Below are 15,816 nucleotides of genomic sequence, written 5' to 3' on the forward strand. Positions count from 1 at the left end.
GTTATTAGGAGGGGGGAAAAAAATCTGCTTAATTTTCATGGTTTCTAGAGGTTAAAGTATAAATATTTTACCAGGTAAGATGCTAATTATGTTATATATTGACCAGCCTTGGACTAATCCTTCACTGCCACGACAGTCGTCACGGTTACCATGATTTCAGGAGTACCTTGCAGAAGATCTGGCTAATTGCACTATTTGCATTTGAGGCACGACATTATCAGTCGAAGACCTCCTTAAAGGAACACGAGGACCATCTACGTGAGGTGTATCTTCATTTACAGTGCCTTCAAAAAGTATTCATACCCCTTGAATTATTCCCCATTTTGTTGTATTACAGCCTGAATGCTAAATGTATTCAATTTGTTTTTTCTCTCACCCATCTACACACAATAAATACCCCAAAATGACAAATTGAAAACAAGTTTTTACAAGTTTTTTTGCTGATTTATTGAGAACGAAATACAGAAATATCTAATTTACATAAGTATTCACACCCCTGAGTCAACACATGTTAGAATCACCTTTGGCAGTGTTAAATAAGTGAGTCTTTCTGGGTAAGTCTCTAAGAGCTTAGCACGCCTGGATTGTGCAAGCAGATTAAGTAAAATGTTATGAAATGTTACATAGACAGTATGTCACGTTGGATTTTTTAGGGTTCATCTATGCATTTTCATTCCTTAAACAGGCCAGTAAACCTAGAACCAGTGCTAATTTACAATAACGGCCTAGCCAAGGGGCAAAAACACAGCAACACAAATGAAACAAAACATGGACAACACAAGAGTTAAATACAGGAGTACAAGGAATTATGGGTTAAGTCAAAACTGCAATTCGTCCACTCAGTGTAGATTTGGCCTTGTGTTTTAGGTTATTGTCCTGCTGAAAGATGAGTTAATCTCCCAATGTCTGGTGGAAAGCAGACTGAACCAGGTTTTCCTCTTGTATTTTGCCTGTGCTTAGCTCCATTACGTTTATTTTTTAACCTGAAAAACTCCCCAGCCTTTAACGATTACAAGCATACCCATAACATATTGCAGTCACCACCACGCTTGAAAATATGGAGAGTGGTACTCATTAATGTGTTGTATTGGATTTGCCCAAAACATAACACTCTGTATTCAGGCCATTTTTTGCAGTATTACTTTAGTGCCTTGTTGCAAACAGGATGCATGTTTTGGAATACATATATATAAATATATATATTTTATATATATACAGTGCCTTGCGAAAGTATTCGGCCCCCTTGAACTATGCGACCTTTTGCCACATTTCAGGCTTCAAAGATAAAGATATAAAACTGTATTTTTTTGTGAAGAATCAACAACAAGTGGGACACAATCATGAAGTGGAACGATATTTATTGGATATTTCAAACTTTTTTAACAAATCAAAAACTGAAAAATTGGGCGTGCAAAATTATTCAGCCCCTTTACTTTCAGTGCAGCAAACTCTCTCCAAAAGTTCAGTGAGGATCTCTGAATGATCCAATGTTGACCTAAATGACTAATGATGATAAATACAATCCACCTGTGTGTAATCAAGTCTCTGTATAAATGCACCTGCACTGTGATAGTCTCAGAGGTCCGTTAAAAGCGCAGAGAGCATCATGAAGAACAAGGAACACACCAGGTAGGTCCGAGATACTGTTGTGAAGAAGTTTAAAGCCGGATTTGGATACAAAAAGATTTCCCAAAGTTTAAACATCCCAAGGAGCACTGTGCAAGCGATAATATTGAAATGGAAGGAGTATTAGACCACTGCAAATCTACCAACACCTGGCCGTCCCTCTAAACTTTCAGCTCATTCAAGGAGAAGACTGATCAGAGATGCAGCCAAGAGGCCCATGATCACTCTGGATGAACTGCAGAGATCTACAGCTGAGGTGGGAGACTCTGTCCATAGGACAACAATCAGTCGTATATTGCAAAAATCTGGCCTTTATGGAAGAGTGGCAAGAAGAAAGCCATTTCTTAAAGATATCCATAAAAAGTGTCGTTTAAAGTTTGCCACAAGCCACCTGGGAGACACACCAAACATGTGGAAGAAGGTGCTCTGGTCAGATGAAACCAAAATTGAACTTTTTGGCAACAATGCAAAACGTTATGTTTGGCGTAAAAGCAACACAGCTGAACACACCATCCCCACTGTCAAACATGGTGGTGGCAGCATCATGGCTTGGGCCTGCTTTTCTTCAGCAGGGACAGGGAAGATGGTTAAAATTGATGGGAAGATGGATGGAGCCAAATACAGGACCATTCTGGAAGAAAACCTGATGGAGTCTGCAAAAGACCTGAGACTGGGACGGAGATTTGTCTTCCAACAAGACAATGATCCAAAACATAAAGCAAAATCTACAATGGAATGGTTCAAAAATAAACATATCCAGGTGTTAGAATGGCCAAGTCAAAGTCCAGACCTGAATCCAATCGTGGAAAGAACTGAAAACTGCTGTTCACAAATGCTCTCCATCCAACCTCACTGAGCTTGAGCTGTTTTGCAAGGAGGAATGGGAAAAAATGTCAGTCTCTCGATGTGCAAAACTGATAGAGACATACCCCAAGCGACTTACAGCTGTAATCGCAGCAAAAGGTGGCGCTACAAAGTATTAACTTAAGGGGGCTGAATAATTTTGCACGCCCAATTTTTCAGTTTTTGATTTGTTAAAAAAGTTTGAAATATCCAATAAATGTCGTTCCACTTCATGATTGTGTCCCACTTGTTGTTGATTCTTCACAAAAAAATACAGTTTTATATCTTTATGTTTGAAGCCTGAAATGTGGCAAAAGGTCGCAAAGTTCAAGGCACTGTATATATATTTTTAACCAGGTAGGCTAGTTGAGAACAAGTTCTCATTTGCAACTGCGACCTGGCCGAGATAAAGCAAAGCAGTTCGACACATACAACAACACAGAGTTACACATGGAATAAACAAACATACAATCAATAATACAGTAGAAAAATCTATATACAGCATGTGCAAATGAGGTAGGATAAGAGAGGTAAGGCAATAAATAGGCCATGGTGGCGAAGTAATTACAATATAGCAATTAAACACTGGGATGGTAGAATGTGCAGAAGATGAATGTGCAAGTAGAGATACTGGGGTGCAAAGGAGCAAGATAAATAAATACATACAGTATGGGGATGAGGTAGATTGGATGGGCTATTTACAGTTGAGCTATGTACAGGTGCAGTGATCTGTGAGCTGCTCTGACAGCTGGTGCTTAAAGCTAGGGAGGGAGGTAAGAGTCTCCAGCTTTAGTGATTTTTGCAGTTCGTTCCAGCAGCAGAGAACTGGTAGGAAAGGCGGCCAAAGGAAGAATTGGCTTTGGCGGTGACCAGTGAGATATACCTGCTGGAGCGCATGCTACCGGTGCGTGCTGCTATCGTGACCAGTGAGTTGAGATAAGGCGGGGCTTTACCTAGCAGAGACTTGTAGATGACCTGGAGCCAGTGGGATATTCAATGTCTGCTTTTTCCCCCTCTTTTTTTTACCCATCTACCAATAGGTGCCCTTCTTTGAAAGGCATTGGAAAACCTCCCTGGTCTTTTTGGTTGAATCTGTTTTATATTCACTGCTCAAATGAGGGACCTTACAGATTGTATGTGTGGGGTACAGAGATCATTCAAAAGTGAGTCCATGCAACTTATTATGTGACTTGTTAAGCAGATTCTTACTCCTGAACGTATTCAGGCTTGCCATGACAAATGGGTTGAATATTTATTGACCCAAGACATTTCAGCTTTTAATACATTTTTGTAAACATTTAGAAAAACATAATTCTATTTTGACATTAAGGGATATTTTATGTAGGCCAGCGACCAAAAAAATCTCAATTGAATCCATTTTAAATTCAAACTAACACAACAAAATGTGGAAAAAGTCAAGCGGTGTGAATACTTTCTGAAGGCACTGTACTTCCCTCTCCTCTGACACAAACATTGATATACTGTGTGTAAACACTCATGCACACACATGTGCAGGTACACACACACCCCCACTTTAACATAGTGTTTACAACCCAGGGGACACACCTGTCACTTCTTTGGTTACAGTACAAATCTTTTCATTACTTATCTTTCTTATGTTGACCTTTTGGGATCCACAATTTGTTATTTTTTATTTAACCTTTATTTAACTAGGCAAGTCAGTTAAGAACAAATTCTTATTTACAATGACGGCCTAGGAACAGTGGGTTAACTGCATTGTTCAGGGGCAGAACGACAGATTTTTACATTGTCAGCTCAGGGATTCAATCTAGCAACCTATCGGATACTGGCCCAACGCTCTAACCACTAGGCTACCTGCCGTCGCGAAATAATAGGAAACAACTGTACAAAACCTCAAGGGATAATATGCATACAGTGAGTGGCAGTGTAATGTGTTTGTGTGTGTGTGTTGAGATGTGCAGCATTTCTGTTATGAGTATTTGAAATATGTATTTGAATTACTTCTGAGTGTTTTGTATTACACTGAGCTGAACTACACTTTGTATTTTGTTACAAGATACTTTCGAGAGCTATGATTTGTATTTTCAAAATACAAAATACTTTTCTAAACCATTTTTTATTTATTTTTTATAGCGGTTCACATTTTGTGGCCCCCTTTCACCCTGCATTGGAATCAGAAGTCTGATGGCACTATGGTGTGAAAAGAGTGTGTGCTAAATTAACTAAGCATAAATGTATACTGATTGTACAAAACAACTTTGCCCTCAGAACAGCCTCAATTTGTCAAGGCATGGACTCTACAAGGTGTCGAAAGAGTTCCACAGGGATGCTGGCCCATGTTGACTCCAATGCTTCCCATAGTTGTGTCAAGTTGGCTAGATGTCCTTTGGATGCTGGACCATTCTTGATACACATGCGAAACTGTTGAGTGTTAAAAACCCAGCAGTGTTGCAGTACTTGACACAAGCTGGTGTGCCTGGGACCAACTACCATACGCCGTTCAAAGGCACATCTTTTGGCTTGTCCATTCACCCTCAGAATGGCACACATACACAATCCATGTCTCAATTGTCTCAAGGCTTAAAAATAATTTAACCCGTCTCCTCCCCTTCATCTACACTGATTGAAGTGGGTTTAACAAATGACATCAATAAGGGATCATAGCCTCCACCAGTATTCACCTGGTCAGTCTATATCATGGAAAGAGCAGGTGTCCATAATGTTTTGTACACTCTGCTCTGCCCCGAAACAAGGACCAATAATAATACCCAGTGTGCACTGCAGTTCATTTTGGTATGTTTATTTTGATACATTGATCTGGTGTTTTGTCATGTTTGCCCATCCCTGTGTGTGTGATGCCTCGCTTTACCGTACTGCTATTCACCAAACATTTAGCCATCCGTCGATGAACCATTTATGGACATATAATGTCTTGTTTAACCTGAGCTCTTATTAAAATTTCATGTATTCCTTTTACGGCTCTCTGGGAATATATGGTCTGTGTCCCAAAACGGCACCCACACAAAAGTAAAAGTGCACTATATAGGGAATAGGGTGTGGTTTGGCACGCAGGGACAGTTATGAAATATTTATCATGCTCTGAGAAAGATTCACACACAAAAATAGAACAAAAAAAATGTAGATATCCCTCTCTCACTGACCTTGTCACTTTCCCTTCCTACATTGCTCTCGCTCCTTTTTCTCTCCCTCATTCACAATATCTACTTTCCTTTCTCTCTTGCTCTCTCCTCCCATCTCCCGTTTCTCTATCTCTCCCCTTTCTCATTCTCTCCCTCTTTCCTGAAGCCACAGCCACCTCTGATGGGGCCAATAGCATGCTGGGAGAAGTGATGTCACAGCTAGCTGTCTTTAAAAGAGAGAGAGAGGTTGAAAAATGTATCACTCCAGAACTCACCTCCACGTAAGCTTCCAGGCCTTCAGGGTCCTCATCCTTTTTTAAAAGATGTTCGCCCACACACTGGGGATCATTAGGAGTCAAGGGTCAGGTGGTCAGGTTGAGATCACATGGCAGTGTCTGTGGTTGATATGGAAGTCACATATGGATAGAGAGTTTAGTAAAGAATAGCCAAACTGATGCATTTGCATGCAGTGTCTGATGTTTTGGATATAAGAGATAGGTATGGTGAAGAGTAGCTGGATATCTCCAATGAGTTTGGAGAAGAAGACACAAGACAAACTGATACATTACTGTGGTATGTTGTGTTTGTTTACTCAGATAATAAGACATGTTACAAGTATGGAGGCAAAAATTAAATATTCTGGATTATCAACTCTACAGTATGTAGCTATATGGGACAGACAATGCTTATAGCACAATATACTGTATAGTTTGCTTCCCAAATGGCACCCTATTCTCTTTATAGTGCACTACTATTGACCAGAGCTGGTCTAGAGTTGTGCACTATACAGGGGATAGGGTGCCATTTGGGACACACCTATAGCCCAACTGACCTGACCTGTATGATGTCATTGTGCAGTATTAATTCATCGCTTCCTGGCCAGAGGGCAGATTTGCTTGGTTATGTTGTCATCCTTCTGATCGATCATACTTGGGACTGAAAATCAGAGCCAGCAAGGAGTCTAGACTCCAGACTGACATCACATAATAATGTATGACTTGAATGCAGCAGAGTCTAGAGTTTCATCTCAAATGGCACCCATTTCCTGATAGAGTGCAATACTTTTGACTAGGGCTCTGGCCAGAGTACCATTTGGGATGCAGACTAGCAGTCTACTCAGTAGACTGTCTGTGGGAATGTCTGGACTAAAATGGATGTCTACATAGCTTGCCTTTGGCAGGAGCTTACAACATAACATTATAGAGAGACACTTATGATGAATGCATTCACTTTAGGACACCCCCCCGTGCGCACATTTATGGATAGACCCACAATCTCACGTACACACAATGTATAAATGTCAACAACTACAGGTTAGGAATTCCACTGTGTACCACTGAGAATGTCAACAGGTGCAGGTTGTCATTCAAGTAGAGCAAATCTTCTGATGCAAAAAAAAAAAAACGAAGTAATTTACACTTCTAGAAAAAGGGTCATGAATATTAACCTCACATTGATTTTGGAACTTTTACTTGGTGTTTTAGTAGTAGTGCTCATACTTCATCATTGCCATATGACCCGGTAGTCACTGAGTCAGTCTGCATTAGGCCCCTTTCCCCACTTTGACTATGACAACCACGAAAACTCAATTACGATGATGCATATTCTATTTGGTCTTTGGCTTGATTACATTCATGAAGTGAAGTCAAGGCATTTCATGTTCCTGCCAAAAAGTGGTCCCTTAAGATCATACCTTGATGACACGTCAGGTTTTCCTGAAGCCAGATTATGATCGTAACAGTGTAGTAATTATTGAAGCACTTTGAGACCTTGTGAAACACTTTTTCGTGCATGTCATTACGGCTAATTAAACTAGTATATTAATTAGCTCTGATTATATTGTGTTTGCGGTTTATTAAAAAGTGCCAGGTGAACTGTACATGAGTGATGCTTATTTTTATTTATTATAAAATGACATTGGGCAAATACTAAGAAATGTTCCTGAGTCCTCTCCCCCATGACCACAAATAACTGAAAAAACGGAATAGATTTCACTAGAGCATTCAGTATATGGATCTGGGTATAACCATATTTCTTACACCTACTGTTTCAAGGCTATTTAGATCAGTGGTCAGACAGAAAAGGAGACACGGAAAACAGTGACTGTTTTGCTACCCCCTATAATCTATAGATGTATGATCTTAATATGAGCCAGTTTGCTACAGCAGGAAGATAATCCCGCAGCAACAGAAAATGTGAATTATTATGTGGATTATAATTAATGGACATTTTTTGTAGGGGTTGATGAATTGTTTATTTTTCAGCAGATCAAGTCTGAAATGTTAAAGTGGAAATAACAAACTAATACACTACAAGTTTGCATTTCCTGCTGTGCAGGAACATTCTGAGCAACAAAAGAGTGATCAAATGAAGAGCCTACATATGTAAGTCACATGACACATCACAAATAGAGTTTTCACAACAACAGCCTAAAGAGGGGGAGGCAAAGCCCTGATCACAAAGTTAGCAAAGTTTTTGGATGACTTTTCCGACCTTGAGAAGCAACCCTTTTCTCTCCTCCAGATGCTGCTTCGCCTACTTTCTCCCCACACAGCAGGCTCCCTTTGGCCTGCTGAAGGGTTGCTATTAATGCTATGGCAGCTTGCTAATTACACTGTGTGTGTGTGTGTGTGTGTGTGTGTGTGTGTGTGTGTGTGTGTGTGTGTGTGTGTGTGTGTGTGTGTGTGTGTGTGTGTGTGTGTACACCTCCTGGGCTACCGAGCATTTTAGGACAATTAAACACACACACACCAGCAGGATGCCTGTCACCTGTCACAGTTCTCTCCATGACCTGTCTGCTGTGCTAGGTCATAACCAAACAGCAGTATAAAGAGTCTGAAGGACATGGGGTAACTGAGCCCAATATCCTGAAATCCTACCGTGTTTCTAGAAGACTAGAATTTTGTACTGACATATAGCCCTCTAACAACTCAATGATGAGGACAGACAGTAGGACAGTCAGACTTGGTGCGTGTACGTGCATATGGGCGCTCGTGCAGGTGGCAATGTATGTAACGATCCTTTGACTGCTCTTAGCGAAGCACACTGCTTTTTGTATGATGACCAATATAACCGGGAACACTTACATTAAAACATTTGCCAAAACAAAGGGTCTGGCAAATCCGACAAATGAGACTTTGTAAAGTTTAGTGTGGAACATTAAAGCTCTTCAGTTGAACAACAGGCCCCATTAACTTTCAGTATTGGCGCTCCAAAAGGTATGTTTGCTTGCTGATTGCGGTGGCACATTAAGCCGGGATCTTTATGCCATTAAACAAATAGGTCTGAATGTCTCCCTCGTCCCCTCCTTTAAAGCGGAAAAGGATGTACTCGCTTCCCCAGTCACCGATAAAAAGGCAGGAATTGGAAAAAGGGGGTTTGTGATGAACAGTGTGTGCGAGAGTGTGTTCTTTGTCCCCTAATGAATCAATGTAATTTGGTAATGCACAAAAGCACCACTTGAATAAAAATGACAACTATAATATAGAGTGGTCCTGATTGCAGAGAATCAAGTGGTCCTCTCATTTTCTCTCTCGATGGCCCCCTCCCACTCTCCTTCTCTACATCCGTCCACCAGGGTTCTCTCATTCGCTCTCTCAAACATCCGTCCACCAGGGTTCTCTCATTCGCTCTCTCAAACATCCGTCCACCAGGGTTCTCTCATTCGCTCTCTCAAACATCCGTCCACCAGGGTTCTCTCATTCGCTCTCTCAAACATCCGTCCACCAGGGTTCTCTCATTCGCTCTCTCAAACATCCGTCCACCAGGGTTCTCTCATTCGCTCTCTCAAACATCCGTCCACCAGGGTTCTCTCTCTCTCCCTCTCAAATTTCTCAACACGCATTGGAGGAGAAGGTCAGAGGGAACGAACCTTGGATCCTCTCCTCCAATGCGTTTTGAGAGGAAGGCCAGGAGAGAGGACACGAGGAAAGACAATTGTACCTCTTCTGTCTCTCCAACTACTGTATTTGTTGAATGCTCCTCTGAGTTCTTTCGGATTATATTCCACAGAGCTTTGTCTCAATTTTTTTTTAACCACCGTCAACAGTTGGTAGCATCCATGGCTAAATGTCACAACGAGATGTTTTAATGTTGCAAAGAAAAGCCATTCAATAAAGTCATGGGCATGACTAAGGGAAATTCAAATCTCCTGCTCCCCGGTCAGAATGAGATGGTCGATATCGTTGGGACGTAATACACTTGGTTAGTCGCATTACGGTTAATGGACCATAAAACTTTATGCTGCCTATCCAATGTCCTGGACTTCGACAATGCAGCACTGGGAGGAGTGTTCTCTACAAAGTCTTCAAAGATGAAAGCAATAATGTAATGTAGTCTGATTCACGTGTGAAATCCAATATGGCTGTACATTTAGAAAAATAAGAAACCATTCTTTCCACATTTTGGGACTAAATATCAGGTGCGCTGCAGTGCTGACTGATATTGAACTTCTTTAACCGTCACAGCAGCTCAACATATTCTATGGATCTTGGGCTCCCCCTTGTGGTCAGTGATATAGTCACTTAAATGTCTCCATGCAGAAAGAAGCACATCCATTTCTGTATTGTAGGGCAGCCCTTGAAGTGACTCTTTTTATCAACTGTATGCGAGAATTTCCTCTGTGTCGTCATAGGAATTCAGCATTCTCTGTGTTGATGTCTCCGACCCCCATTGTCCAGAGGTTACATCATGTAGGTCTGATATCGGATCGGAGGTTAACTTTACAGTAATACCATTGGTCAACAACTCAGATTTTTGGATCCAAACAACTCAGATGCTTAGAAATGGGTCTTAGATTCATTGCTCTCTCTCTTTTTTTTTTGTTCCTGATCTGCTGTGGTGAGATACTCTTTCTTTCTCTGGACACCCAATGGACTTTTGGGGCATGGTTTTTCAGGCGGATTTCTTGCTCTCTCTCTCTCTCTCTGACCATGTTTAGGATAATGCCTTGTAATACTTTGTAACTTAAGCTTTGTGCCTTGTACGTGAAACTATTCACATACAATGCTTGAAATCAATATTCACTAATATTCAGAAAGTAATACAAATGTACCTGAAATACACAGCTGGGGGGGGGGGGACACCTTTATTCTACAAGGAAAATTAACTTGTTCATGTCACTATGACCCCTCGAGGACCATTTTGGAAATGTGTTTCAAGTGATTAGGCCTATACCCTGGTATCAAATGGATGTATTATTTAACCCAGAATAAAACGCAACTCAATCCTCTTAGATCTGGAGTGACTTAGAAATAGGGGCTAGCGGTTGATTTGGAATTCAGAAAGTGAGCCACATCTCTGGGTTAACCCAGCTCCCTGCCCTGTCAAGGAACATGTCCAGTCAAGTTGCAACAATTAGGTTGAGATTACACAGGCAGCCCAACTCTGATCTTTTCCCACAAACTGGTATTTTGACCAATCATTAGTTATTTTGCCAATAGGACAAAATATCAGAATTTGGATGCCTAAGTAAATGCAGCCTTAGGCACTGCATACAGACTTGTGCATAATCTGGGATTCCTCATTTTATTCCACATGATAGAAAGTGGATTGACAATTTTAATACCCTATGCATTCTACACATCTCAATAGGACCTCAGAGTCATATTAACCTCACATTGATTTTGAAACTTTGTGCTTCAGTAGTATTGCTCATACTTCATTGCCATACGGCCCCATTGTCACGGAGTCAGTCTACATTGGGCCCCATTCATCCTATTTGTAGGCCCAAGACTAAAAGCACACAAATTAAATTAGGATGATGCATGGTCTAATTGCGCTTTGGCTTGATTACATCCAGGAAGTGACATCAAGGCATTTTATGTTCCTGACAAAGTGGTCCCCTAAGATCAATAGGACCTCAGTAAGTCAGTGAAGGTGCTACAGGGTCCACTCCACAATGAACATGAACACCAAGTATTCCTGTTTGAAATACATCAGTCCAGTCAAATGCTAGGTTAAGATACACTACCAAAATTGTTTTCTAGAAGTTGGAATGGTTATTTTACCAGTACATTATGCAGACTATTAAAAACAAGAACTTCAGCCTTAAAAGATCCCAAATCAAAAACCATACCGATTTAAGATAGTGAAACAGACAATTTCAGGAGGATTGTTCCTAGTTGGGAAGTTCCCCTTTGAATGCAGTCCTGACACTTCAATCTTCAGACCTTGGTTCAAATGTGTCATCTAGCCTGCCTGGATTGGCAGGTAGAATAGTCCCCAAACCCTCTATTGGTTCATTAAGCAAAACAAGTTTAGTCAAGCACAGATTTCAAATAGTACTATAGAGGTCTGATCCCTATATGGCAAAAGGGGACCCATACTGGATTGAATATGAATAGTTCTGCGTTAACACTGGCAACCCAATTCGGATCTTTCGACCAATCAGATATGTACAAGTACCTTGAGGTAGTATAGGAGTCGATTTGTGCAACCTGTCAACAGGTCCTTCCTTTATAACTGATGCCTCAGAGTTGCTATTGAAGGCAATGTCCAAGTCTACACACGTCAGAGAAATTAAATTAAAAATGAGCATTTGAGTGACAATATTTATTGTTGCGGATATCGCTGCGCAACGTCGTTTGAAGTGCTAAATTTGCCTTCAGCTGTTTGAAGCTGGCTTACAAACAAAAAAGTTGAAAAAAAACAACTCAGGAATAGCACACAGAACAGATCTACCGCTTATTATACATGCTTTGAACGAGAATGACAAATCTACAACTATTTCTTTGCGAATTTGATTGATCGCCCAAAAGGTTACACATTTCCGCTTAAATTAATCTGGCCAAAGTCATATAAATCAGAGCATGATCCTCAATAAAGTTTGAAACATTTATTACCTTAAAAACAATACAAAAACATTTCCAGAGTAATATTAAATAACCTTATATATAAATTGCATTTCATATCTATACACGAAGTTCAGTTATTGGGCCTGCCAAAAGCTGAGGCCTCACATTATCCAATCCTGCAATTTAGATCTTCTCAAACATTCCCAGCAATTGGCACTGACTCTTCGTGGATTTCAACACAATAACCAAACATTTCTTGAGAAGCATATGTCATGTAGAGAAATCCATCGTCATCTTTGTGGTCCTTGTAGACTTGCGCCATGGTAAGAGACATGCTGGCCAGGCCGCTATTATTGATGAGCAGGTAGAATGCTTGACTCTGCATCAGAGACATACGATTTCTGAAACGAGAACGTGCAGCAAGTATTGACAAGTCTAATCAAATGTAGAAATTCACGCACAAACGCAAGTTATTATGATTCATTTAAGAAAAGTGACAGTCGCGCGGCACTCGTGGCCGATTCAGATCAGGTGATTACCAAGTTTGAAATTACGCACGAGTTCTCCCAACCAAAAACATGATGATTTAGGTCAATTTCAGTCATGATAATCCACGCTTAACAAGTTAAACATTCACAGCAAAACACATCGAGACACACCTTATAATGGTAACAAACTGAGTCATGGAAAGTTCTTGTGGGACCAGGAATTTCGTTTTATCAAGAGGCGGCAAGTACTTCTCCCGTTGATACCGTTCAATTATAACCTGTGTATGGTTGGAAAGATCACTTTTAGAAGGTGCAAATTCAATGGAACTTCAGGGTAGAATAACGTTTTAGAAATAAGCGAATTTACCGGGATTTTAGTTGGAAACTTCGTTCGGATCCCCGCGACCTCCTGTTTTCTCGTGGCTGTTTGGGATGGAAAACGTGGTTGAGATTATAAAGCACTGCATAGCCTAACACATGCAAATCATTACATAAAATTAATCACCAAAGCTTTTTCTCTGCTTGAAGGACTTGGGGTGCTGTGGTTTCTCAAATGGCGGCATCATGTGGGCAAGTGACTCCTCTCTTCAATTCCTGCTGTCTGATCTAGACTATAAGATTTGACCACGCTGATCGGCGAACTGAAATTAAATAGTGTGGTTGCAGTGACGTATCACATGATTACCATGGGGTTGTGTCAGCACGCATCATATGGCTAATGAATTGACCGTTCATTAATGAGTCGGAAGTGTGTAAAACCAATCCAAATGCTTAAGATCTAATGAAATACCTGAATGTAATGTTTCATGTAATATATGTTTGAAAAAAACAATACATTTTGAATTACTAAACATTATATAGAGGTAATTTGGTAATTCAAATATCTTACACACAAATCATACATAGAGGCCTTATAATATTCTCACACTAAAGTACGCCCTATCATGTGTAGGCAACATTTAGTTTCATGTATTTTCTTGGATTTCAAAGGGCATGAACTTCAGTCAGGGGGTCGTGGGTGATAGGCGTGTGTGTGTGTGCTATGTAAACAACTGGATGAATGGCTCTATGGAATGCATCGATAAATGAATGGAATGTGCTATAATATATGGAATATGGCTACCACAGATACACTTCTGTAGCATACATTATGACCTTTCCAATTTCAGATACAAACAACTAAAGAAAAAGACAGCAAAAGAGAACAGGCGCATTTTAGTGTGAAAATGCAGCTCTAATCTTCTTTGAACTTCAAATTCCATTATGCGTAGGATACGGCAGTTGTCAACACCACGCGCATATATTTTCGATTGGCTTATTCCAGTGTGAATCGTTGAAATCGACCAATGGGTAAAGAAAACTCTGGATGTGGGTGGGAGCTCAGTGTGAACGTCACCAATTGACAACTGGCTGCTCAGAAGTGAGTGTGCCTGCCCAGTAGAGAGAGCTATAGGTAGCTATTTCCTTTCATATCACAGGGGCGGCTAAAGGAAAACCCATTCGTCTGAGCACGGTCGTGCCAGTTTGCGCGAACCGAATCCACACACCTGGCCTGGGCATGGACGAACAGGCAGGGCCCGGCGTGTTCTTTAACAACAACAACAACAACTCTGGTTTGCCTGGCGCTGGCAAAGGACCGCATCAGCCTGGCGACGTCGGTGGCGGAGAGGCGGCCAGGGCTCATTACAACATTCCGGGGATATTGCACTTTCTGCAACACGAATGGGCCCGCTTCGAGGTGGATAGAGCGCAATGGGAGGTGGAGCGAGCCGAATTGCAGGTAAACCACGTCAAAATGTCCCGCTTATTTTTGGTGGGGGTTTACGGTGCTGAGTCCGCTCTAGGAAGATTGACATTTGTGTCAGGAAGCCTACTCGCGCGCTACGGTCTTTTGTGGCGTGAACTGCTCGAGCTACGTAGCTACTAGAGTAGTCTTGGTCGGATGACATTAGTCACTATAGCACAGGGTTTCCCAAACTCGGCCCAGGGCCCCCACTGTGTGCACGTTTTGGTTTCTACCACACCACAACACAGCTTATTCAAATAACCAACACATCAAGCTTTGATTAAATGTAAATCAGTTGTGTAGTGCTAGGGCATAACACAAAACGGGGGACCTTGCCTGTATTGTACTGTACACAACTTTTAATTTCCAAGTGTAGCCTTCTGTGTGCAAATTATTCACTACCATTGTTTTTAAATGATAGAAGGCTATCCAAATGTGGTCAGGCAGACCCAATGACCTGTCTGTCCTCGATGAATACATACGTCTTGGAATGCAAAGAAACATTGCACGATGCAGTCCAAAGATCTACATCCCATTCTCAATAATATTGGTTGTCGAAATGTCAAGCACAAGTGTATTGAACAAGCAACTCATTAGGCCTACACACACACTTCATGTTATTGAAAGCTGAGTTCACCTGTGAAGTGCAATGGCATGTCCAGTTTAAGTCTGTTGAATAATTGACAGTTATCCTTATGAACAGCACAGTTGACTCATACACTCAGTAGGCAGTGACATTAGTTTTTGTGCCTTACGACTTGTCTTAAATCTATCAGAGGTAAGGCTATTAGCATATTGTGTAGGCCTTGAGTGAGTTGTAGTTCCCAAATATATATATTTATATTTTATATATTTGGGAGCTACAACTCACTCAAGGTCTACACAATGTAAGTAATCCAGTCAATTGAAATAAATAAATCTATGGATTTCACAAGACCGGGAATACACATACCTTTAAAAAAAGTAGGGGTGTCAGTAACTGGTGTGACCGCCACTTGCAGCGCAATAGATCTACTTGCATGGAGTTGATCAGGCTGTTGATTGTGGCCAGTGGAATGTTGTCCCACTCCTCTTCAGTGGCTGTGCGAAGTTTATGAATATTGGCGGGAACTGAACCACGCTGTCGTACATGTCGATCCAGAGCATCCCAAACATGC

At 41.0% G+C, this 15,816-nt stretch overlaps 2 protein-coding genes across 5 annotated transcripts in view; one reads left to right on the plus strand and one right to left on the minus strand.

Annotated features, from left to right (window-relative positions):
* Positions 1-12,411: 12,411 nt before the first annotated feature.
* Positions 12,412-13,513, minus strand: map1lc3c (microtubule-associated protein 1 light chain 3 gamma). The gene is made up of 4 exons (XM_021568208.3): positions 13,379-13,513; positions 13,241-13,296; positions 13,045-13,151; positions 12,412-12,786 (listed from the first exon to the last, which is right to left on the minus strand). The coding sequence occupies exons 1-4, from the start codon at positions 13,437-13,439 to the stop codon at positions 12,579-12,581; spliced, it is 432 nt and encodes a 143-aa protein (XP_021423883.1). The 5' UTR covers positions 13,440-13,513; the 3' UTR covers positions 12,412-12,578.
* Positions 13,514-14,255: 742 nt separating this feature from the next.
* The window catches only part of strn (striatin, calmodulin binding protein), an 85,234-nt gene continuing 83,673 nt past the window's right edge, over positions 14,256-15,816 (plus strand). For 3 of the 4 annotated variants that reach the window (XM_021568210.3, XM_021568212.3, XM_090204880.1), the window contains exon 1: positions 14,263-14,653. In XM_021568210.3, the coding sequence (XP_021423885.1) occupies positions 14,432-14,653 (222 nt within the window). In that variant the 5' untranslated portion in view covers positions 14,263-14,431. Of the gene's footprint in view, positions 14,654-15,816 lie in introns of all 4 variants that reach the window. The other variant, XM_021568211.3, reaches the window with a different exon arrangement.

This window comes from Oncorhynchus mykiss, chromosome 17, assembly GCF_057628025.1.
Source record: "Oncorhynchus mykiss isolate SJ-2025 chromosome 17, ASM5762802v1, whole genome shotgun sequence".
NCBI classification, from domain to species: domain Eukaryota; kingdom Metazoa; phylum Chordata; class Actinopteri; order Salmoniformes; family Salmonidae; genus Oncorhynchus; species Oncorhynchus mykiss.

Bases quoted from the DNA above. Each gene is read 5' to 3' on its own strand.
- map1lc3c (XM_021568208.3), bottom strand. From the start codon at position 13,439: ATGATGCCGCCATTTGAGAAACCACAGCACCCCAAGTCCTTCAAGCAG. The intron at 13,297-13,378 runs GTGATTAATTTT...CATCCCAAACAG, and splicing joins CAAGCAGAGAAAAAGCTTTG to CCACGAGAAAACAGGAGGTC. The intron at 12,787-13,044 runs GTGTGTCTCGAT...TTCTCGTTTCAG, and splicing joins CAGTTTGTTACCATTATAAG to AAATCGTATGTCTCTGATGC.